Source organism: Hippocampus bargibanti, linkage group LG10, assembly GCF_051943395.1.
Source record: "Hippocampus bargibanti isolate YZ-2025 linkage group LG10, ASM5194339v1, whole genome shotgun sequence".
In the NCBI taxonomy this organism is placed as follows: domain Eukaryota; kingdom Metazoa; phylum Chordata; class Actinopteri; order Syngnathiformes; family Syngnathidae; genus Hippocampus; species Hippocampus bargibanti.
In genome coordinates, this window is record NC_142743.1 from 13234296 (window position 1) to 13259850 (window position 25555).

The window sequence follows — 25555 nt, forward strand, 5'->3', positions numbered from 1 at the left end:
TTTTTTCTTGACGAAAGAAGAGAGTCAAAGGTTTTTTACGCTGCATTGAATGTTTATGTAGTCCTAAAACTCAATCTTTTGTGAGTCCTGCAATTTGAGTGAAAATGACAAAAACCCTGGCACTGAAGTGGACACATTTGTACATCGTCTGCCAATGAATGAGTTAAATTTGTCGAAAATTACTTCATAATTCTAGGTATATTTTGTGTAGTTTTAAGGCTTAGAAAATTTGAAAGTAGAAAATTATGTTTTATGGGGACCTGGAAACAGATTATTCTCATTTTAATGGTTCTCTATTATTTTTTCACCTTACACACTCTGTCTGGGAACTAATTAAGTTCATAAGCCAAGGTATCACTGTATAAAAAATGCCACTGGCTTTTGTCGTATGTTCTCAGTCGATTTGAGTGTGTTCTCGCACCATCTTTCAAAAATGACACGGCACAAAACAGTCATACGAATATCAATCGTTTGCCCATTACAGGTCAGCTAACTGTCCAGCGCGAGAGGTTACAAAGCTGTAAGTTTCCCATCCCGCAATCAATACAGGCCGTACTGTTTAAATTTTGCCCGTATCGATTTCCTCGGCGGCGCATTCCTTTTTTTTTTTTTTTTGAAGGGGCGGAAGATTTGATTTAGCGAGGAAAAATTGGAGTGCACATCACAAAGATTTTTCGCCGGGCGGGAGTGTGACAAGCCAAAAAGATGGATGTCCCTACGGCTGGGAAGCCTCTAGCCTAAGGGTGTCCATTAGAGCGCCTCTGCTGCAGAAAATGAGCTGCTCGTATGAGGGAGAGGAAAAAGAGAAGGGGGTGGGGGGGGGGGGGGGTGAAGAGCCTCAGAATAAAGCCTGAATGAAAAGGGTATGCTGATGTGGCAATAAATAAATAAATAACAGAGATGGGTTGCCCCGGGGCATTTTCTTAGACTTGTTCGGGAGAAATTGTGTATCATAAAATGAAATTGCTCATTAAAACAATTACATTTTATATTCCAACCGTATCGGTTTATGTCACCCATATGGCAGAATCCCTCGGAATCCCCGCTGAATGTCGAAACGGTTCGACGAAGAGATAACATTTTCATCGTCTCTATTTGGCCGCTTACTGCCGCTTCTCTACCCTACGCAACAATTCCTCTTTTGCTCGGAATTCAAATTCATTTGAGACAATCTCTTTTTGTCATCGGATTGCTACAGCTTCATGTTTGCTTTCAAAACTTAGCTTGTAGCAGACATGCACATTCCACCATGACGTCTATGATCCACTGGTGCAAAGGAGGCTTCATCCTCTCCTCCATCTAGAACTGTTTCATGTAATAGTGTCTCAAACATCATAGAGTGGGGAAAGTCATTAAGATTGCAGTTCATGTTTTTATGTTCTTGTTGTGTTTATTATTTTGCTTTGTGTTGACTATTATGTGAAGCGCTTTGGTAAAGCTGCAGCTGTTGTGAAAGCGTGATATAAATTAGGATGTATTGTATTGTATCATGCCATAAAAAATGTTTGGTGGTCGGCACAGTTTTTAAGATTGGAGCCTCAAGGAGTGCCATTTACGACCAGATGATGGTTTTTGGGTTTTTGTCATTGTCATTCAAATTGCAGAGCCCGCAGAATATTGAGTTACAGGACGACATAAGCATTTAGATCAGTGTAAGAAACCTTCGACACTCTTCTTGCATCAGGAAAAAAAAGAGTTAATTCTTATGTTATATGGGTCTGGAGTGATCTGAGCTTGAAATGGGGGCAGCAGTACAAAATACATTACAATATTATTAAATATTACAATATATACATCCATCCATCCATTTTCTGTACCGCTTATTCCTCATTAGGGTCGCGGGGGGTGCTGGAGCCTATTTCAGCTGTCTCAGCGGGGGACACCCTGAATTGGTTGCCAGCCAATCGCAGGGCATACAAAGACAAACAACAGTCACTCATACACTCACACCTAGGGAGAATTTGGAGTGTTCAATCTGCCTCCCATGCATGTTTTTGGAATGTGGGAGGAAACCGGAGGACCCGGAGAAAACCCACGCGGGCCCGGGGAGAACATGCAAACTCCACACAGGGAGGACGGACCGGGACGCAAACCGACGACCTCTGCACTGTGAAGTCGGTGTGCTAACCACTTGACTACCGGGCCGCCAAACAATATATACAGTATATACATATTGATTTATATAGCGCTTCAACAACAGCTGAAGCTGGAACAAAGTGCTAACATGGACAAATGCTGCCTCTTCCTGGAAGGGAAAAACATTGCCAGAGGTCTGGCCAGTGCTTTATCGGCACCTAAGCATGAAAACCAAAACCCGAACAAATTCAGGAATGGCCCTACATGTCATACTTTTCTATTGTAAAATGGCTGCCCCAAACTCAAATGGCTGACTTTGGGGCTGAATACCAATACTCGACCATGAAAACAAAATGATGTGATGATGCACTGTAGTGCCCCCTGGCAAGCTATAACAATCCTGAATGCACACTAGATTTGTCATCGTATAAAAACGCAATGTGGATGAGGAAGGTAAATAAGGATCCTCCGCACCCTGCCCACCACCTTTTCCAGCTACTCCCCTCAGGCAGGCGCTACCGATCCATGCGCACCAAATCCAGCAGACATTTAAACAGCTTCTTCCTCAAAGCCATTAACTCTTTGAACAGTAGCCCAAATGGAACTGTATAGTGCCTCTGCAATTTTGATGAATTTTGATGATGATACTCGTGCAGCGTGTTCGACCGGGAACAAATTCTTTGTGTGTTCTACATGCTTGGCAATAAAGATGATTCTGAAAAAAGGGTAAAGTGTTTCCCCAAGAGACTGTAAGACGGCATCTTCCATCATGCTGAGCGACTTGATCATAAACAAGAAACCCGACGCGAATATACACAACACGGACAGACTGCGTCAGAGCCTACGCCCGCATGATATTGACTTTCATTCCAGAAAATAGGACAGGCGGACGTGTACGGATGGACGGAGAGTCCCAATCCGTCCGCTTTTTGCGGGAGATGTCCTGATTGCGGGACGTGACAGACGAGGAGGGCGCAAAAAAAAACGACGGATGCTGCAGGCAGGAATCCTCAACGGATGCCAAACAAACATAAAGATGAAAGGAGGGGGGAGGCAACTCACATAATGCCTATTTCCTCTGGAGGCCGTGGCTGCCGGGAAGTGAGATATTAAGACACAAATTGCGTTCAAGCGGGTCACGGTGATATTAGACGGCGGCAACAATTCCCAGCAGCCGGACGGGAGATCATGTTTTCATTGGGCAACGATTTCTAGAAAGGAAACTTTGGGGGACTATATTTTATTTATACACACACACACACGCACACGCACACACACACACACACACACACACACACACACACACACATATATATATATATATATATATATATATATATATATATATATATATATATATATATATATATATATATATATATATATATATATATATATATATATAACGGGGGTGATAGACCCCATCCCAGCTGTCTTCGGATGGTCACCCTGAACCGCTTGCCACCCAATCGCAGTTTTTTTAAAACTCATTTACTGCCATTTCCAAATTTATTCGGGAATGGAAATATTTTTTTTAATCTCATTTGCTGCCATTTCCGAATTTATTTGGGAATTGAAAATATGATGGAGCGCCTTTCCCAAATATGTTCAGGTTTTGTTTTTTCTTTGGGGGGTGTCCCGATAAAGCGCTGGTCAGACCTTTGGCATTGTTTTTTCCCTTCCATGATGGGGCAGCATTTGCCTTTAGTGCAGCCACCCCCATTTCAAGCTCATATAACTCCAGACGCATATAACTTAGGAATTAACTCTTTATGTTTTAATGAAAGTCGAGAGTCTAAGGTTTCTAACACTGCACTGAATGTTTATGTTGTCCTAAAACGCAATATTATGCGGGTCCTGAAATTTGAGTGACAATGACAAAAACGCTGGCAGTGGAGTGGACACATTTTTGCACGTCTGGCAGTACTGTACTTATTAAAATTTTATTTATATTACGATGTTTTTAATCTTATTTTTATATTTTTTTTTACATTATATTATTTTTTATATTATGACATAATTTTTTAATTATAATATTTATATTTATATTTAATTATATATTTTATAATGCTGTCAATTTTTTCAACTTTTGGTGTATTTCTAAATACACTTTTTGGGGGTATATAAAACATCGCCCACTAGACCTGCAGGTATTTTTATTGTATTTTTCCCAATTTTCTCTGCAGCAGAAATAAACCCAGCATCGTTCGCCGCCGCACCCAGTGCGAAATCCGCGCCGCCTGACCTTCACGGTAATTGACCAAAAAAATATTGACGTAACAGCACCAGACTTGATTGTGATTTATGAAAAGAGCAGCGGCGCTGCGAGGCCCCCTGCGCCAATGGCTCGGCACGCCCATCGGCGGCCATTAGGAAAAGCATCAATAGGAGCGCCAAGGTCTGTAATGGGAGACTTTCAGGTGCACAATACCAGCTTGCATTTGGAAAAATGGTACAAAAGAAAAGGAGGAGGAAGGAGAGAAATGTAGACATACAAGTTATAAGAAAAAAAAATCAAATTGATATTCATGTAAATATTGTATTGAGAAAACATTGGGTTATATATTAGTGCATTCTATATAGTTTTGGATTTGTAATATCACGAATTGTCCTATTTGGAGGTGTTTTTGGTACGTTTGACATTTTTTGTTGAGCATTACCTGTCAGAGGAGGCTCCCCAGGCTCCGTGTTTGTCGGTGAGGATGTTGACGATCTTCTGGATGAGCTGTGTGGACGTCACGTGATCTCGGTATTTGGCGGCACGGATCAGGTGGTCGCACAGTTTCTCCTCGTCGCGCTTTTCCGCCGAGTACTGGGCGCAGTTCGACTTGAAGAAACAAATGGGAAGGGGTGAAAATGTGAAACAATTTATGGCGTTGACACAATTTTATCTTTCTACATTCAAGATTCAGATAACATCTTTTCACTTGCCCAATCACCTTTGACAGCTAATGCAATAAAAACAAGAAAAAAATCATCATCATGAACATCAAATATGCCGTTTTTTTGGCAAATTAGTTTTTTTTAGTTCTGCATTTTAAGCTCTTGTAAAGTGCCTTTGAGTGTGATGAAAAGGGCTTTCAAATAAAATGTATTATTATTATTGACTCATTCACTGACAGACAATGTGCAAAAATGTGTCTACTACAGTGCCAGGGTTTTTGTCATTGCCACTCAAATTGCAGGACCTGCAAAATATTGACTTTTAGAACTACATAAACATTCAATGCAGCGTAAGAAACCCAAGACTCTCTTCTTTCATCAGAAAAAAAGTTAATTCCTAAGTTGTATGGCTCTGGAGTTATCTAAGCTTCAAATGGGGGCGGCTATACAAAATACAATACATACGTATTGATTTATATAGTGCTTTAACAACAGCTGAAGCTGGAACAAAGCACTAACATGGAAAAAGGCCAAATGCTGCCCCCTCGTGGAAGGGAAAAACATTGCCAGAGGTCTGACCAGCGCTTTATCGCCCCCTGCAAAAAAAATTAACAAACAAACAAACAAATTCGGGAATGGCAGCGAATGCGTGATCATCACATGTAGAAATATGTAATTCTTCTACCACCCACAGGACTGCACAAAGTGGGTAAACACGCCCCAAGAAGAAGCACAAAAGCAGATTTCAACATTTTCTACACTAGTCGTCAAGTTTAAAAATCATCCTACTTGGATACCATGAATGTTTTTATCTGTCGTAGCCGTTTTCTGGTACTATTCAAGATTTTTTTTGTTAAGACCGACCGTAATTTCTCGAGAAAAAATAAATGCAGTAAGTTACAGTGAGTGACAAAAGAGAGTAGGGTTGGTCATTTCAGTCCTGGTGTCGTGTTGATTAATAACAGTGGACACATGGCCATTTGTGCCCTGCGGCACAACCAATCACACCATACCCGGGACATTTTTCTCTGTCGGAATATGTTATCGGGAGTGAGCCTTTGAAGCAATGCTTTTTCTGTTGGGAAAGCGGCTCAAAAGCAAGGAGCCAGTTGACTTTTCACGTATTCCTGTAAGAAAATGAGTCTAAAGAGACAGTGATGCATGGTGGACGGTTAAAAAGGCATTCCCCAAAAGTTCACTTCATAAATTGCTTCCTCTTCATATCTGACAGAAGATCCATAGATATAAATCACATTAGGAGGTTCTTTTTTTTCTGTGGGTGTAAGCGCCTTAATTATCAATCTATGTCTTTTTGTGCTGTATCAGAGTGGGTCTTGACCCTCTGAGCGAGCATGATGAGCAAAGGGAGTACAGCGGTGGGGGGGGGGGAGTAAACATTTGGAATCTAGGCCACAAGATGGTGGCTGGGAGGGCAAAAAACAATAAGGATGCGGTTAGAAGTTAAGTAACCGCCTTTTTTATTTCATTGCGCAACACTGTCAGAAGATAACACAATGGGGAAATTCCCTATTTTCTTATAATAAATATAAATAAAACTATAAAATAACAAAATTATAAGTGTCTGAAGGGAGAAATTCCCAATATTTTATAATAATAAAAAATAGAATAAAATATAAATAAACTCAGTATAATATAATCAATTATTCGTCCCACAATTGGGAAATGTGTGTGTGTATATATATATATAAAATAACATTATTAGTGACTCAAGGGAGAAAGTCCATTGCCAAAGGCGGACCAGCTCTTTATCGGCAGTCCCAGCAAGAAAAACAAAAACTCGAACAAATTTGGGAATGGCGCTCCACGTCATATTTTCAATTCCTGAATAAATTCGGGAATGGTAGTGAATGAGATAAGAGAAACATGGCCACCCAAGTTCATGTCGACTGAGGATACTGGTACCATAGCAAAATTTCTCCAACTTTCAAGGCTGTTTTGCCCCTTGAAATCTGGTTCAAAATGTTTTCTTCGAGCCAAAATAGCTGACTTTGATTTCAAGCCTGGGTGGGTCCTTGAGACGTTTTTTCACGCTTGACGTGTCCACCCAATTTCTTGCCAAGCCGTGAAAGTGGTGTTGTGAGCATATTTTTACTACCCGTGTAAATTCACCTCAGTCCACATAAATTAGCAAGTTCTCCGGCATGTCGACCCCCACCAACAAATACCATCAATTCATCGGAAGAATAATAACAAACAGCATCTGGCGCTTGGACGCTAAACGCGCCTTCTGGCATTTACCAAAACCGAGTGTGACTTTGCGGTGATGACTGGCGACACTAATAGCGGGCAGCACCTTCACAGGCTAGGCTTACCCCGAGTAGACAGAACCTCGGCAAAGACCAAAGCATAAGACTTGGCGTTAATCGTGTCAATTACGCAGATTCGCGTCTCCCGCAATTCCTGCAGCGGTCAAATAAATAACTGGATGTAGTTTCAAGAAGGTGGAGGAGGGGGGAGTCCGGGAAGTGACTGTGAGGTGGAAAGAACAGGGATCACCTCCCCAAAAAAACACATCATGGCAGAAAATATTAACCGAGAGGGCAAGTCACGCTTAAAAAAGACAGTTCAAGGTTACATTTCTCGAGTTTTAAGATCAGATATCCAGAGCCGCGTGCGCTGTCAGTTGTCCAACCCCGAGCGTACAGACGCTCCCCAATTTACGAACAAGACACATTCCGAACGATTGTTCGTAAGGTGAATTTGTTCGTAAGTTGCTTCAGTACTATATTTTGTATGGAATGTATGTTTAAGGCTTGTATAAGCAACCTGTATTGTTTGTACTGAAAAATAAACATTTAATTAAATATATGCTCTATAAAGATATATACATGTGCAACTGGAGAGAATACTACATATGTTACTACAAAAATGTTCCTGTGTACCATTGTTCTTAACTCGAATGTTCGTAAGTAGGCGAGCGGCTGGAAATGACGTTCGCAAGACTTTTTTCAAGACTCGACTCCATTTTTTAGACTAGATTAGATTAAATGAGTCTATTTTTCTCATAGAGGAGAAATTTACATTTCACAGGAGCAAAATACAGGAGCTGCTGTAAAGGAAGCCACTCTCGAGGCACCATCTTGAAGTCAAAAACAAAAAACAAATAACATGACTCAACACTAAAGATACAGAATTAAGCACTTTCTGCACCCTCTTTGTTACATGTAGCAGTTCATGATGAGAGAGAAGAGGATCAAAGCTTCCATTTCACCAGTGGATCAGGGACTTCATGGTGAAATGTGCACGTCTGCTACAAGATAAATGTTGAAAGCAAACACGAAGCTGTAGCATCCATTGAGGAAAAGAGATTGTCTCACATCTCCTGTCCCACGTAAATCCGCTTCAATTCTGAGCTGCGACAATTCTACACACGCAACGACGCTCTGCACTGATGTCCCTTTCTTCTCATGGCCATGCATCCATCCATTTTGTCTCTGTGGCGTGTCCTTGACTTCAAAAGTGCGCATGAAAAGATGGCAGCAAACGTGGAGTTGATGGAGTAGACGCTTTGGTCTGGGCGGGAGAGATGAAGAAGCTGCCATGGAGCTACGGTGACCATTCCATTAAAGACAACGTGAGAGGTAGAGAAGAAAGAGACTTTGCGGCGTACTAACCTTGATGGCCGCGAGCGAGCGGGGGAATCTCTTTCAACTGAATTAGATTTTTTTTTCTTTCACCCCCCGAGAGAGCAAAAAAAAAATCAATAGTGGGGAGCGGCGGCATGACAGCAGCATCAGTCCAGAATTGAAGTGGCTGTCAGCCATTGTCATTTGCTGACTTTTGTTCGCCATTGTTCTTTTAAAGCCTCATTTTTTTCTCCCCCTCATGCTCATTGTCTGAATTCCCCGGTGATGTTTTATGTTGCAATTTGGAAACGACGGGTCAAGGAGATCAAGTGCAACCGGGGTCCTTTTTTTTTTCTTTTTTCTTTCGGGAGGAAAAAAAACCGCTAGTCCCTTTCCTCGTCTCCTTATGACCCCTTTTGTGTTTTTCACTCTCGTATTTGCATTCGGAGGCATCAGAAAAATAGAAAATAGGACAACGGACACTTAAACCCCCACCTGGACTGTTTTTTTTTTTTTCGGTGCATCCGGCAACACCCTCTGGATCTTCCTCCGTGTCAATCTAATGGATAAACAGAGAGCTGATACGGTGTAATGAGCCTCTGTTCTCCTGCCAATTATGCCGATACACCCCCGTAACACACCGAGAGGAAGGGAAGACGCTTCAAGTGACAAGAGCAGGATTTAAATCACGATGAGATGGAACCCAGACTCTTTAGTCGCGGGCAGGAGCGTGCGTATATGCACATTGGTGAAGCGCTGGGGGCTTCAGCATTTTTGGCCACGACATTCATCAAGGATGAGACTCTGCTGAGCGGTTGTGCCTTTTCAGCAGAATGAATATGCCAGCAGTGTTTTTGATTTGGGAGAAATGTCAGTGCCATTTGACTGTCAATGTTGGACAGTTATGGGGCGATTGCGATTTTGTGGCGCCTTTTTGTGGGCAGCATTGATCAGCGGAACGGTCAGTTGTTGTTGGACAGTCTGCGGCTGGATGGATGCAGAGCGCCGATGCGTATGTGGAATTGCCGCGGCTTGGAATTGAAGCAGATTTACATGAGACATGAGATGTGAGACAAGCTGTTTTCGTCTACAGCTTCGTGTTTGCTTTCAACATTCAGCTTGTAGCAGATGTGCACATTTCACCATGACGTCCCTGATCCACTGGTGAAAAGGACGCTTTGATCCTCTCCTCTTTCATCAAGAACTGCTTCATGCAACTTAGAGGACACAGAAAGTGCTTAAGAATAAATGACTCTGTGTCTTTTATGTGGCGTCACATGATTTGTTATTTTGTTTTGACTTTAAAACAGCGCCGTAAGATTGGCTGCCTTTACAGTAGGTCCTATATTTTGTTTTATTACTTCTTCCACTCCTAAATAAATAAACAAATAAATATGTAAATAAACATGCAAATAAAGAAACAAATAAACAAACAATATTAATAAATAGATAGACACATAAACAAATAAATAAAGAAATAATGAAATAAGTATATAGATATACACGCAAATAAAATAAACACAGAAACAAATACATGCATGCATAAACAAACAATAAATAAATAAATACATAAATAAATAACTGAAGGGGTTATGACAAGTCATACAAAGCTGTAACTTCTCTTCAATTGACACCATCTGTTTGTCGATCCCTAAAACAATCTTTTCACAATTGAACCTCCAACTCCCTCACCCCCCCACTCCCATACCATGGACGGACGCTCCTAAATGTGGTTCGCTCCTTACCGACCCCACCCCGGAGAAGAAGTGAGAGCCCCTGATAAGTCCCTCTCTGATATTACTCTATTGATTTTTACCTCGGAGCAAGCTCTGTTTCAGCCCGAAGGAGCCTGCGCTTTCATTTTGCGCCGCTGCAATAAAAATAACAGGCCAATGAAACACACACCCCGGCACCCCTCCCTCGCCCTCTTGCCCCAGTTGATTTTTTTTTACCATTCTCAGACTCACTTTTATAACATTCGTGTCTGCTTAGCGAAACAAAAAACAAACTTGAGAAATTCTCAAACCACTTCGCCATTTTCAGAGAAGTCAGACGCAAATTTTGACAACCACGATACGGGTGGGAGTTCATCTCCTCCACCGAACATGTGCAGAATGCTACGGGAGAACCCAAACCAAATAAGGTTGGTAGCGGCGTGAGTGAGTTATTATCCAGGTGAACTCGATATGGAAGATAACTTTAAAGTGTTGGATGGCGAGGTGGGGAAATCCAATTACCTCCGAAGGTTCTTTATCTAATAGGATCCTTAATGTGAAGGGAATCTGCAGATGACAACACAACAAATGATAGACGTGATATCTTGCCCCGGAGAAGCCGGAAAAAGATAGGGAAAACGGAATGTGGGTGTCAGCGGGGATGTGGGAGAAATCGAAGTCCCTCTTTTTTTTTATGGGGCTGTTCATTAGGAATGAAATGTGGTGCACTCAGGGCCACAAGGGCAGATAAGAAGGTCTAGATAGGGAACGTGAGCAAGACCCATGTCATTTCTATTCTTTCTCATCCCTTTTTTTGTTCCCCGCCCTTTTTTATTTTTTTTAAATACAGCCGCCATTACGTGGAGTAATTGAATTGCCGCTCGCAGAGATACAAGGAAAGCCAGACGACAGCGCGCAAATTAATGTTTGGCATTGTTGTCTTGCGAGTCCTTCCGCCTCACATTCATAACGCTAACGCTGAGCCTCTCACGCGACGGCCCGTAAGAAGAAAAAAAATTGCAGAAAAATCAACGTTCACAGATCCAACTTCAAAGCCGCTTAGGATTCTTTCACCCTTTTTTTATTGTTGCAATTGGTGTAAAACACTTGTCACAGCAGAAATCCCAACCCCCAAAGTCTATTTCCACCGCCTCGTGACTGATTGACACCGCCACCGGCTGTGCGCTAGCCATCACATCAAAACTGTGACAAGTCAGGTCAGGATTGAAAAATCTCATGTCCAGACACCGCAAATCTAGCTATTTTTTTCAGCTTGTTTAGTCTGTAGTCCAATTCCATATTCTATCACAGCTTCCGTTGAGCTGTTCAAACCTTTCCCGGCAGAGTAAAGCATCCTCGCGGGAATTCCCTTATGGTGGCGGATCACAAGCACGTACCGCGCCTGTCTGAGTCCCGCTGTCTTGTCAGCGTAATGAAGTCTCCCGGTGCTTCCTCTGTAGCTGACTGACCAGACTCCCACACCCTTCTCCTTCTCAAAAAACATTCCCGGTTGAGTATCGTGCTGTATCACGCTGTAAATTGTAGTACAAGACTGGCCCGTGAGAGACATAATAGCGCCAAACAGACGGCTCAAAAATAAAAAGCAGTGATAGAAGAAGAACAAGAATAATTCGTAACTGCTTTGCAGGCTTTGGTGAGCTTGCTGTTGTTTCGTTTCATGTTACAAAATCCGTTTGTTATTTTTGCCATTGGAATTATCCAACAGATAACGAAAAGATAGTAAAATTCCAAACTAAAATCATCGGAAAACTCAAATTTCACCCCATTGTTGAGACATGCGGCCGATTCCAACCCAAAAATATTGGATTGGATCCGCCTTTATTAGTCTCACAGTGGAGAAATGTTTAATCTATTTATGAATCTATGTATGTGTCTATTTGAAAAAAAATATTTATTGATTTCTTGATTAATTTATTTTTTTTGCCAGCAGTGAAGCCTGTGGCTCCTTTGCTACCTCAGGACCACGACAAAAAAAATCCACCATGTACCAAAAAAAGTCCTGAATGATTTGCGAGTTTAGATTTGGATCACATAGCAGGACAACAACCTGAAACATACCAAAATTAAAATCAACATCTTTAGCTACCCAATGACCGAGTTAGAACCCCCATCCAGCAATTTGAATGTGTATAAAAATCATCTGTTTTCACGTGAAAACCGTGTAGTTTGGAGAATCGGCGCCTTACCTCGAAATCCGCGTGTTTGTTGATGTCTTCAGCCCTCTGGCGGCTGAGGATGAACTCGGCTTCGTTTGCCACACGGACCAGGTGGTCTTTCATGGTATGACTTAGCAGTCTGGAGCAAAAAGAATATTTGCATACTGAGAATATCTTCCGTTTCTTATCCTGTCAGCTTTCTTGGAAGCAGAGACACGGGCGAGGGGGTCGCATAACAGCCAGAAAACGATGTGGAAAATAAGCATAGCAAATGGGCAGAAAATCTAATTTACACGTGAAGGTGGGATAGCAGCATCCCTGTGGCGCGGGTGCTAATTGATTTGTTAATGATATGCATCTTGACAGGATGGCCAGCGAGGGTCCGGCGCTTATCGATACTAATCAAACACATATTTGTGGGCAAGGAAAGGAAAAAAGAAGTCTTGGCTACATGGCCCCGAAAGGTCAGCAGTGTGCAAAGTGGAACAATAACAGACGAAGGGCCAGAGAGGAGGGACTGCATTGGGTTTTGGAGGCGGCGGCGGGCAGGGGTTTCGACTGTAACTCAAGCCTGCTGTTTCAGTGCAGGGCAGCGGGGGAGCAGAGGCGCTGGGGCCTCAGCAGTTTTTTTGGCCCCGCTATCAATAACCGCTGCATGCATTTTTTGGCATGAATTTGTAATACAGTCAAACCTGGGTTTTCGAACATAACTCGTTGCAGAAACCTGTTCGAAAACCAATTTGGTTGAACACGAAACATTTCCCATTTTTAAATTTAATCTAATCTAATCTAATCTAATCAATCTGATATAATATATTCCATCCAGTCTAATCTAATATAAATAATATGATTAATCTGATTAATCTAATTAATGTTATTAATCTGATTGATCTAATTAATTAATTTAATCTATCTAATCGAATCTACTGAATCTATCTAATCCAGTATTATGTAATATAATCTAAATAACCTGATTAATGTAATTGATCTAATTAATCTAATAAATTAATCTAATATATCTAATCTTTGTTTTATTTTGTTATGCTTAGAATATCTTGTTTTTTATCCTTTCACCCCCACCCCAACCCCTTTTCAATTGCTGCTGTGGACTGCAAATTTCCCCATTGTGGGACGAATAAAGGTATTCTGATTCTGATTCTATCTAATCTGATGCTGGCTAACGAGCACACGAACACGAGTCAGACCTTACTAAACATACAAAGTACAGCTAATTGTACGCACATTTTGGTCATGAACTCACGCTTAATTTGTTATTTAGTTTTTTTTTTTTTTTTTTTACTGTATGTTACTTCCGGGTTGAGTGAATGCTGGCGCGTGTGGCTGCCGCTGCTCACCCGCAGAAGAATATCCTGTGACTGCAAAGTGTCCTTGAGAGTTTTGAAAGGTGCTTATAAATGAAGTGTGTTATTATTATTATTATTATTATTATTAATAATAATCTAATCTTGGTCATCTAATCTAATCAAATCAAATCTGACTAATCTAATTAATATCCTTACGCTAATCACTCTAACTGAATTGGATTGGATGTACCTTTATCGTCTCGCAGTGGAGAAATTTACATTTCACAGCAGAAAAATTATGAAAGGAAGAGGAAAGAAAAGAAATTAGTAGAAAAACAAAATACAGGAGCTGCTGGAAAGGGAGCCAGGTTTGACTGTAGTTTGTATAACCCGTGAAGAAATTATTTTTTTTCACAGTGGATAGGGTGCGGCTCATTCCATCTAGCGTACAAATGTTACACCATTGAATAAAAAAAAAAGAGAATTACGCTAGCGGTGAAGCATGATCACGACAGTGTGGCTGCTTTGCTACCTCAGGACAAGGACAACTTGCTTTGATTGATGGAACGATAACTTCCGTTATGTACTCAAAAAATCCCAAAGGGAGAACATCCGACCCATCAATCCGAGTTTCGAATTTCTCCAGATGTTAGCAGACGTTCTTATGATTGTTTTTTTAGTTTGACTTGCCAGCGCAAATTTAGTCGTGTTTCGTGACAAGGAACTTTTCATCTTACCTGCCTTCGTTGACCAGCTCGATAAAGGCCAGTCCGGCGTTCTTCTGGATGGAGTTCTGCCATTCCTGCAAGCACATCAAACATTATTCAGTTGTATGACCATATTTTGCCTAAATCGCCCGCTGATTCGACATTTCGCTGGTCATGTGACCAAACATTGTGGAAGTGGCGGACTGCTTTGGTCTGCGTGAGAATTAATAACAGGGATTGAAAGAACCAGACTTAAAATGCATTTATCACTCAAAAAAAATAATACAAATGTCCTCCTCTCTGTGACCGCCATTTTGTTTTGGAGGTGTCAGTCCAAACTAGCCGACCGCAAGAGACCCTCCATCAGGGTGTGGGAGGGGGGGGGATGACGAGACGAGGCGGTCGGCGCAACTCTCATGTTCTGTTCCAACGTTTCAACACCTTTTCGACGCGAGCGTCAAAAGAATAATAAAGCAACAAGGTTGCGGGGGCCTGTCTGAACCTCGCCTAGCGATTCCAACCCCCCCTCACACCCGTTTTTTTTTCCCCCTCGCTTCCTCTCCGGGGAGTTAAAGAAGTATGCATGAAAAACCTCATGTGAAAGAGTTAACGACTAAACTACTCTTGAATGAAAACACGACGTGGCCCTGGAAGCAGCTACAGTACATATTCGGCATCACTTCATACAAATGAGGCGTGTTTTGACAGGACGTTTTATTGGACTCTGAAGGTCACTCTAGTGGCTGCAAAGAGACGTTTATAAACTTCGGCTTGCTTTGTTTGTTTTTAAATTCCGCTCGATATGAACAAGGGTGATTTGTTTCTCCTTTTCTGTTGACATTTGGTCATCAGACACAATTTTTGCAACAATTTGCAAGACACCCATTGCCAAAATGACGGCGAAAATGTCGGCTTTGGATCAAAATGGCGGACTTCCAATGGGGGCAGAGCCTTTCCAGCAGCTATTGTATGTTGATTTTCTACTTCTTCCTATCCTTTCCTCTTCCTTTCATAACTTTGCTGCTGTGAAAGCAAAATTTCTCTACTGCAATAAAGGTAAACCCAATCCAATCGCAATGATTTTTTTTTTTTTTGATTATTGTGATTATTTTCTGAAAATATGCATGTAGCAGTCATAATCAATGAATGCAGCGGAAATGAACAAAGGCGCTTATAAATAACATGTGGTATTATTATTATTAATTCAATAAATTCATTTAATACACAAAAACTAAATAAATAAATAAATAAATAAATAAATAAACATAAAATGTCGGCTTCAGATCAAAATGTCGGCCTTCCAATCGGATTGGAGCATATGTTCTTGAGACTAAATTTTAACAATGACAAACGCGTATATTTGTATCAATTTCACTTCATTCCTCTTTCCAGTTTTTGTGGGTCTACTCATGATGGACATGCCTCAAAAATTAACCTGGGTGAGTTGAATTCGCTGGGCATTATTTAAATATCCATCAATAAATGCATGCATAATTTTTGAATATCAATGATTTTTTATTATAGTGATTATTTTCTGAAAATATGCATGTAGTAGTCATAAACAATAAATGTAGCAAAAATAAACAAAAAAATAAATATACTAGCGCTTTGAAAAGTACTTATAAATAAAATGTATTATCATCATTATTATCATTATTATTATTGAATAAATGTAATTATTATGTAAAGAATTCCCACGGTTGAGTGAATCCCATAGCGTTAATACGTAATTTAAATAGCCACCAATCAATCTATAAATACATACATATTTGATTAGCAATATTTTTGTTACTATGATTATTTGATATATAAATACACACATAAAGAATAAATTAACAAACATACAAAATTAATAATTAATAAATAAATAGCACATAAAAATAAATAAACACACACACACACACACACACACACACACACACACACACACACACACACACACACACACACACACACACACACACACACACACACACACACATATATATATATATATATATATATATATATATATATATATATATATATATATATATATATATATATATATATATATAAAATAATCACTTCAAAATAATTCGACCGCAAAATGCAGCTATACTATGAAAGATTGGCAGTGGGAAAAAACACACACTCTCTCGAATCACCTTGTTTCTTTTTAGAACTCTGCTGTCATCGTGTCGCGAACTGATAGAGGAAACCGTGTGTTTATGCGGAGCGAGCTACCCCCACGGTAAACTTAGAAAGCCCGCTGGGGCGAGGATATCAGCGGAAGGAAGGATCAATTTACAAGAATATAGAGCCAGCACCTTTCACATACACGACAATTTGTATTTTTTTGGAAGGATCGTATTCGAGCGCGCAGGCCTCGCCACGGTCGCTCCGGCAAAAACATATTCCCTTGCGCGCGTGAACGGCGGCAAACTCTGGTTTTCGTCCCTACGAATCCTAGTGGCATTGACCGCGTTTACCATCGCCTGAAAACAAAGAGGGCACGACGGGGGGAATAGAAGCTCACACTGGCACTCAATAAAAGAAACCTTGAGGGACTTTGAAGGTAGAAGTCGAAGATGAAGGACATGAAACACGAGTGTTAGCTTGCCCGCGGCCGTGGCGATATTCCAGAGCAGACCAGGCTACATTCTCTCTTTTTCGCTCTTTTGCGCTCTCTCCCTGCGGAAGCCGGATTTCAAATAAACACCACAGGAAGTCAGGTCATAAATAGATTCTCTGGAAGAGCAAACGTGTGTCCTGACGTGATTTGTCGTAAATACTCGACAGACGTCTTGGTACAAAACTGAGATCAGCTGTACCAAGTGATGTAATTCCGTCAATGGAATATGCCGATTGATGATGTATACACACGCACAGTGACGTGCGGTGAGGCTCATGGCTGGTGAGGCACTGACGTCATCAGTCAGATTTACAAACATATGAACTCCACAGAGTAGCTTATTCATCATTTGATTGGCAACAGTTAACCTGTTTTGTTTAAAATGTCATCTCTGTGTCTCAATGGAGATCACCGCCAGTGAAGAAAGTCGTCCTTGATCAGTCCTGTTCCGATTGTATGTTTTCAGTCTTTTGTGCTGAGAATGACCGCTCCACTGATGCTGTAATAGCTGGAACAGTGAGCACGAGCTGGAGCAACTTTGTCGCTTCAGGAATAGTTTCAATTAGATCCATCTAGGCCAAAAAGCTGAGAAGCTGTCCAGGAGATTTACATCCATCCCTCACCGTTTGTAAGCTAGACAGTCCGGTGTTAGTCTTCCTGAAATTATTAAATCCTGCTTCGATTGAAAGTCCAGTTTAGAAACTTCTTTCAATTTAGATATGTAATCCATCATTCTAAAAATAAGGCCAAGCAACACGAAAAACTGACTGGATGGTTGCACTTAACTTGCTGTTTACTGTAGCTTGCTGTCACTAATTATATTATTCTGCAGCCAAGGAGTCGCAAGAAGAATCTCTAATCACCAGCGCCCCCTGTCATGAGGTAGGAGAACTGTGTGCCTCACCTATGCACACAGTTTTGATAAAAATAAAATAAACATTGTAGTACAGTGTTTATAAATTTAGTTCATATATTAAAAGCCTTTGAACACTTTAATAGCGATATGCAGAGGGACAGCAATGCGGTCTCACTGCAGAGCAAGCCAGCACAGTTAGCATAGTGATTGCGCAATCCATGGTGAGGCTCAGCCGGTTGGTGCCTCACCGCTCGTCTCTACTTAGTATTTGAACGGTAAATGTGAAGATTCAGCGATTTTGAAAAAATAATCCAAAAATGGTGTCAGTTAAAAGTTAAATGGAAAAGAACGTTAAGGTAAAAATCACTAAATAAATGTAACTGTTTAATATATTTCCATGATGACAGGTGAGGCACAGCCTCACCTGCCTCCCCTGACAGCTTAATAAATAAATAAATAGCATGCATTAATAAATGGTAGAAAAAGAAATAGCTAAATAAATAACTACATAGCTGACTAACTATCTAGCTATCTAGCTAACAGCTCTATAGGTAGAATAAGAAATAGCTAAATAAATAACGACACAACTAACTAACTAGCGAGCTAGCTAGCTATATTGATAGGGGATTGATACCGTTTCGATAGATAAACACTCATGGTGAATCAAAGCCACTGCCAAAAAAATAATAAAGTTAAATAGGTCCAGTACAGAAAAATGTTGTCAAGCCAATCAAATTATATAACATATATTCGGATTCCTATCCTGTGACTGTAAAGTGCCCTTGAGAGTTTTGAAAGGCGTTTATAAATGAAATATATTATTATTATTATTTTATTAAACCATTGACCAAGGCAAAAACTAATCTTGAAAAAAAAATACACAAATGTACTACCTGTGAAAAGATCACACCTAAATAAACAGTGAAGATAAGATTACATGTTTGTGGGAATTTCACTCCGATAGCAATTTTAAAGATTGAAAATTGGACAATGAGTCTCGGCACAAGCCAACATCCAGAGGCAGTCCAAAATGAGCGTGGACGGACACATCGGTATTTGGCGGACGCAAGACTAACGGACTCATTACGGGCCACAAGGTGGCTACTCTTTTGGAATAAAAAAAGTGACGACTCTGATCTGAGGAGAGAGCTTGCTGATGGAATATTGGAATTTTTTGGGGGGGTTGGGGGCAGCATCCAGTGGCGTCGCACCATTTTACGGCTGCAGTGGGTTGGGGGGTGTCTCTGGCGAGGGAAGTATGACCACCATTGCCCCTGATGAGAGGACACAACTAGCCATTTGTGAACTCTCACCTTTAACCCGACCTGGTGACAGATGATAGGGCGGAGGGCGCGGTCTGCCCCCTTGATCATGATTGGAAGCTGGATGGAAAATGGAGCGACGTTACATCACAGCTCAAATGGGGGGAAGGGGGGGAGCGCATCCAAAAACTGAATGGGGCTCGATTTGTGAGTTAAAACGTTGAGTCTAAGCATACATGCCATGCACTTCCGTCATTACAACTCATTATCCATAATCAGCATCCAAATATACCGCCACTACGGGTGAGAAAAAGCAGACTTCCAGAGCGAGCGTAGCTTTCAAAATCAGGCTTGAAAAAAAAAAACTGAGAAGAAAAATAATTAAAAAAAAAATAAAAATTACGTTGGGCTGTCCCAAAACCACAAATACGTCACCTGTGCGGTTCGGTGACATTGCTCATAATTACAAGTATTTGTGTATTTGCCAGGCAAGGGCGACAGTGATTTTGTTGTCTATTTGGGAATGGTTCATGTCTTGTAGAATTCACTGCTGGTAGCTTACAGTTATTTATAACTTGTCATTTTTTTTGTATTTATTTGGGAAATGTTCATTCATTTTAGAATTCACTGCTGGTAGTTTACAGTTATTCATAACTTGTGCCATTTTTTGTCTTCTTTATTTGGGAAGTGTTCGTTTATTGTCGAATTCGCGGCTGGTAATTTACAGTTATTTATAACTTGTATATTTTTTTCCAGAATTTATCATTTATCGTAGAATTTACTGCTGGTAATTTACAGTTTTTCTTTTGTATCATTTTAAATGTGTTTGTGTTTCCCCATAAGAAAAGCCCTTTGGATATAACATACCGTAGTTTGTTCCCTGACCAAATGAACACCTTGATTGCAAACCAAATGCTACTCTTCAAACTGAGGCAAGGTCCAAATCCTGAGTTTTGCTTTTCCTGATATGATTCAAAATTCAAACACCATAGAGTCTATAGAAATTGGATGTGGTTAACGTTGACATGAGCTACATATGAAAACCAAACTGTAAACCTCCCAATAAAGCAGTGATAAAGGTGCAAGACAGAGTTCATGGGTGAAACATTTGCTTCGGGGTAATTGTTTCCTCGTGTCTGGTCCAAAACCCGCTCAAAGGAACGGATCCAACGCTCGCTAAAAGACATAATAGCCGTCGAGGGTGCGACAATTTTTGAGGCCCCTTACCAGGGCAACGACAAGCGTGAACTCTCCGTTTTTAACAATCAATCACGTTCCGAGACCTTAACGAGCCTTTGCGCATGATCTTGATCTGAAGGCTCCCGAACACGTTTTTTATCAGCGGGGAGGCCGACCGAGCAGCGGGGAGGAACATAAGAAAAGATTCCAAGGTCTTCAGTGCAGACGACCCTAAAAGAAAGAAAACATCATTTGAACGGGGGCCTCGCTGCAGGACAGGCGCTTGACTGAAACACTATTTCACGCCGCGCTCGTCGGATCAACAAAAGGAAACCTAAATTAAAAACGTTAACCATTTTCCAGATTGCTGGTATCTTAAAGGGAAACTCGAGTCTAAATTGCTTACGTATGTTTTACATGTCTTCATTGGTCTAAACACAATATTCTGATTCATATTTTTTTGCAAAATACAAATTAAGCAGCATAAGCCACCATTTTTATCCATCTCCTGGGCGGCCATTTTGATTATGCCATGTAGCTCATGCAGTTTATTGCCTAGGCTATCCTTCAAATATTTTTGAAGGGTAGTTTTTGTGATTTTGCCAACTTGAATTGTCACAATGAGGTAAATTTTAGAATAGCTTGCTTGACTAGGATTTCCATCAGGCTTTTTTGCGATCCGCTCGACAGTTGGAAATGTTTGACCTTGTTTTTAATTGATCACAGGATGTTAGCAAATCCCCCATGACTTGGCCAAATGAATTTCATATAAAACATTAGCTGCTTATTTAGCTATCTGTAAAAACATGATCGTTGTCGCCGGTCAAAGCCTATCCTAGTCAAGCTAATGCAAGTCAAGCTAATGCAAGTCAAGCTAACACTCGTCAAGCTAATGCTAGCAGCAATGCACCCATCGAAAGCAAAAGCCATTCATGTACATTGAAAATAAGCCACAGGTTCCTCAGTTCTCAATCATTTTTTTCCAAATGCGAACATTTATGATTTTAACACAGAAGAAACATGGCAGCTTTTTTTATGTCGCCAATGAACATTGATCGGCCATGAGAAGCTTTGACCGGCGACAACGATCATGTTTTTTTTTCCCAGGAAAAACTTTCCAATCATGATTGAAAATCATCACCCCGATTGAAATTCAAGCGGTGATTAAAAGTTGGGCTTTTTTTTTTGTCCGTCCCCCTTTCAGTGCTCTCTCATCGTATTCTCGACTCACTTTCCTGTCAGGGAAGGCCCCAGCTCGACCGGGCCGCCTCGCCGCCGCTTGCATAGCTGGCAGAATTAAGTGGCGGTTGGTGTTAGCGTGTTTTCTCTGCATCTCGCAGGAGAAGTGCCTTTTTCATGACGTGACCTCGTGAAGTGGACGATGACAGCGGGGTGGACGCAGCGCCGCGTGGCACGACCGTAAAGGGGCACCGGGGGGAAGGGAAAAACAACACCGACTCGCATCGGTCTTGAACTTTTTGCTCGGCCGTTTGACGGCGCGGCGTGGAGCGCCTTCTGACAAGTCAGGGTGGTAAAATGATGGGCCAAAAAGTATTTTTGTCTTCGATATTCAGCGCATTCCTCATGCCTCGCCACTTCTCTCACCTCTCGGCCAGGCTCCCCGAGCGGTCTGCGACTGATCCGTCAAAGCCTCACTCGAAGGAAATATGACCGCCGTACTTGATTTATTGCTATTTTGAGGCCTCGTTACACTTGAAACAACTTCAACTCGCAAGTCAGAAGCCGTAAAAATATGTACAATATTCATTCTGGTTGTTTTATTTATTTCGTTTTTAAACCTAGCCAAGTTAGGCAAAGTGAGTCAGTTTTCTAACAATCAAGTTATTCACGTTCAACTGCACCAATTAACTCATTCGCTGCCATTCCTGAATTTATTTGGGAATAGAAAAATGTGAAGTGGAGCGCCATTTGTTCAGGTTTTGTTTTTTCTTGCGGGAGTTGCCAATAAAGCGCTGGTCATATTTTTTCCCCTTCCACAAGGGGGCAGAATTTTTTCCTATGTTAGCACTTTGTTACAGCTTCTGCTGTTGTTAAAGCGCCATATAAATCAATATGTATGTCTTGTATTTTGTACAGCTGCCCCCATTTCAAGCAAAGATAACTCCAGACCCATATAATTTAGGAATTAACTCTTTTTTTCTGATGAAAGAAGATAATCTAACGGTTTTAACACTGTATTCAATGTTTGTGTAGTCCTAAAACTCAATCTTCTGTAGGTCCTGAAATTTGAGTGAAAATGACAAAAACATTGGCACTGGATTGGACACATTTTTGCACATCGTCTGGCAATGAACGAGTTAAAGACGCTAAATACTACACATTAGCTTCCTTCGAAGAGAAGACTGATCGAGTCATCAGCGTTCGCAAAGACGTAGAATTTTACGCTGGCTCTGCACACAGAGAATTCAAGGTTTTCCTGCTATTAGCTTTTTGGAAAGACCGAATGGTCTGCGAAGTCCTGTTCTCTAACAGCGGGGTGGCTAACGTCTTTCTGGCCGCTAACCTGGGGGTCAACGGGTGAAAGGGTCAGGGGGAGCCAAGTGTTTAGGGAAGTCAATGTCTGTCTCCCCACAGGCTGACGAGAGAGGTGCCCATCTGTTAAACAGGTTAATGTCGACCGCAGCTACCGGGAACAAATGATAATGTGCCCAAAGTGGATTACCGAAGGGTTATGTGAACCATTGCTCCCTGCTAATTGTTAGTTATTAATAGTTATTTACATCCTTTTTAGAGAGCCAAAGCTGGATTGATGTAAGGCAAACACAATATGGTCTAAATTGAGGCTAACTGGATGCTATTGCTCCGCAGAGGATCCGGTGAATGCTATATTTGAGATTAAATTCCAGATTACTATTTTAAAATTGCCATCCGTACAATTGATTTGTCATAATTCGATGTATTGATTCTAAACAATTTTATGAAATGCGTAAGTATTTTAGACTGATTTCAAACAATCTCATATTTTTATATATGATTTTTTTTTCATATCACAAATAGTTTACATCACAATAATAATTCTTGCATTAAATTTCAAATGACTGTTTGGTCCCTTGATTTTTTTAAGCAAAATTTGTGTATAATTTTTTGAGGGTGAAGTTTTGATATTTTAAAATAACAACAAAAATCAGGCAGCACAACTCATTCAAACGCTCAAAGGGTGGACGTGGCACAATCTGGCCTCTGCTATCCTGCCTCCCCGATTACTTCCTTCCTTCCCACTCATGTCCAGGATGCATTTTTTTTTTGATAAATGGCTGAAGGATGGATGGCCTGACAGAGGGCCGGACAATAATGGCTGATCTACAGGACACAAATGCAGCTACTGGTGAGATTTATGGCCCCGTGCGTACACGCACTCGACCAGTCGAATAACCGATGAGATGATTTCTCAGATCAGCGCCGGACCGACGGGGGGAAACAGCGTTTGGCTTTGTGCACGGGACATTATTTATTAATTTGATGCTTCATGCGTCATGCAGGGCGATAAACGTTAAGTGGGACGTAAATGTGACAAAGAAAGTCAACCTGTCCAGGTAAGTGTGTTTTGAATGGAGGGCCATTGTATGTAATTTGGGAAAAACGGACAGAAGGAAAAAAACAACAAAAAATAACTTATGGTATTTGATTTCCAGAAAATGGGATATTACATGGGAAGACCAAATGTAGATAACTGCACATGGTGGACAGAGTTCTGACGGATGGGTTAAAAAATGGATGGTGGATATTGTGCAAAGCCAAATGTTTAAGTTGAGGTTGCGTAAGTTTAGAAAATGTCATCCAGCAAACCAAACAGAACTGAATTGTATGATGACGACAAATGAGAATAATTGCACCCAAGTGTACAGACGATCCCCAACTTAAGAAGGAGACACGTTCCGAACGGTCGTTTGTAAGGTGAATTTGATCATAAATTGCTTTAGTGCTATATTTTGTATGGGATGTTTAATGTTTAAGGCTTATATAAGTATGTTTGAGGCTTATATAAGTAACCTGTATTGGGTTGTACGAAAAAAAAAAAAAAAAAAAACATTGAATAAAATATATGCTATTTAAAGATGTGTACATGTACAACAGGAGAGAATACTACATATGTCAATACAAAAAGCTTATGTACTGTTGTCCATAACTTGAATGTTCGTAAGTAGGGAAGCGTCTGTACAATCCCTTCATATATCCATCCATTTTCCGATCCGCTTTATCCTCAATATTTGACGAGTGGTGAGGGACACCCTGAACCAATTGCAAGCTAATCACAGAGACAAAAAAAATAATAGTCCACACTCTAAATCGCACTTAGAGACCATTTTGGAGTCTTTAATCAGCCCACCATGCTTGTTTACAGAAAGTGGGAGGAAACCAGAGTACCCGGAGAAAACCTACACAGACCATGCAAAACTTCACAGAGGAAAGCCAGAAATGGGATCGAAGAACTAGAGTAGACATGGTACTTCTTGGAACGATAGTACAGTATAGCGCCATTAATCTTCCCTTTGTATATGCAGAAGTCTGCGCTAATCAATAGCACAACGCCACCCGAATAGTCAACGTCTTCGCAAAATGAGCCTTTAATTGTTGGCGTTAAGAAAAGAAACGACCATCAAAGAGCGGTTTACCATTGCCCCCTCAATAGTGTGATGATGTGGTGGCCAACGTGAATCTCTCAGGGGGTGTCCCTGATTAAAAACTGCTCTGGAGTCCCTTGCCTCCTGACCTTTCACCACAGGTCTACTCCATCTCCACCGCACGGGAAATTAATTAAAATTGCACGTAGAAAGAGATGGCATCGACGATGAGGTGCGCTGGGGGGAATCCATCAAAAGCATCATGCCCCAATCTACTCAAAATGGCCGCTTGTGTGCTTCCTGTGCGACAAATGGAAACTTCCTGGGCTGAGAGGGAGGGACAGAGGGTGGGGCCGGCTAAATGACATCATCAATCACACACAAGAGAACACTCACACGCACACGCATACAAATGATTACATGCAGTAATTTAGCCGAGAGGAAAGCCCTGTCCCTACGTTTCCTTTTTTCTTCCTCGCAATAAAATTACATTTGCATTAGCTGTGAAAGAATTTGGTCCAGATGATTTATGGAAGCAATCAACACGGCGCAAGCCAATCCCAATGGTTCCCTTTAAAGTGTGCATATTTGTGTCGATTTGGTGGGAATGGC

General features: G+C 41.0%; 1 protein-coding gene across 7 annotated transcripts in view; it reads right to left on the reverse strand.

Moving 5' to 3' along the window:
• lrba (LPS-responsive vesicle trafficking, beach and anchor containing) overlaps nucleotides 1–25555 on the reverse strand; it is a 181035-nt gene that overhangs the window by 103827 nt on the left and 51653 nt on the right. For all 7 annotated transcript variants that reach the window (XM_089006279.1, XM_089006285.1, XM_089006284.1 and 4 more), the window contains exons 34-36: nucleotides 14480–14544; nucleotides 12469–12577; nucleotides 4737–4903 (exon numbers count right to left, since the gene is read on the reverse strand). In XM_089006279.1, coding sequence (XP_088862405.1) covers nucleotides 4737–4903; nucleotides 12469–12577; nucleotides 14480–14544 — 341 coding nt within the window. The remainder of the gene's footprint in view (nucleotides 1–4736; nucleotides 4904–12468; nucleotides 12578–14479; nucleotides 14545–25555) is intronic.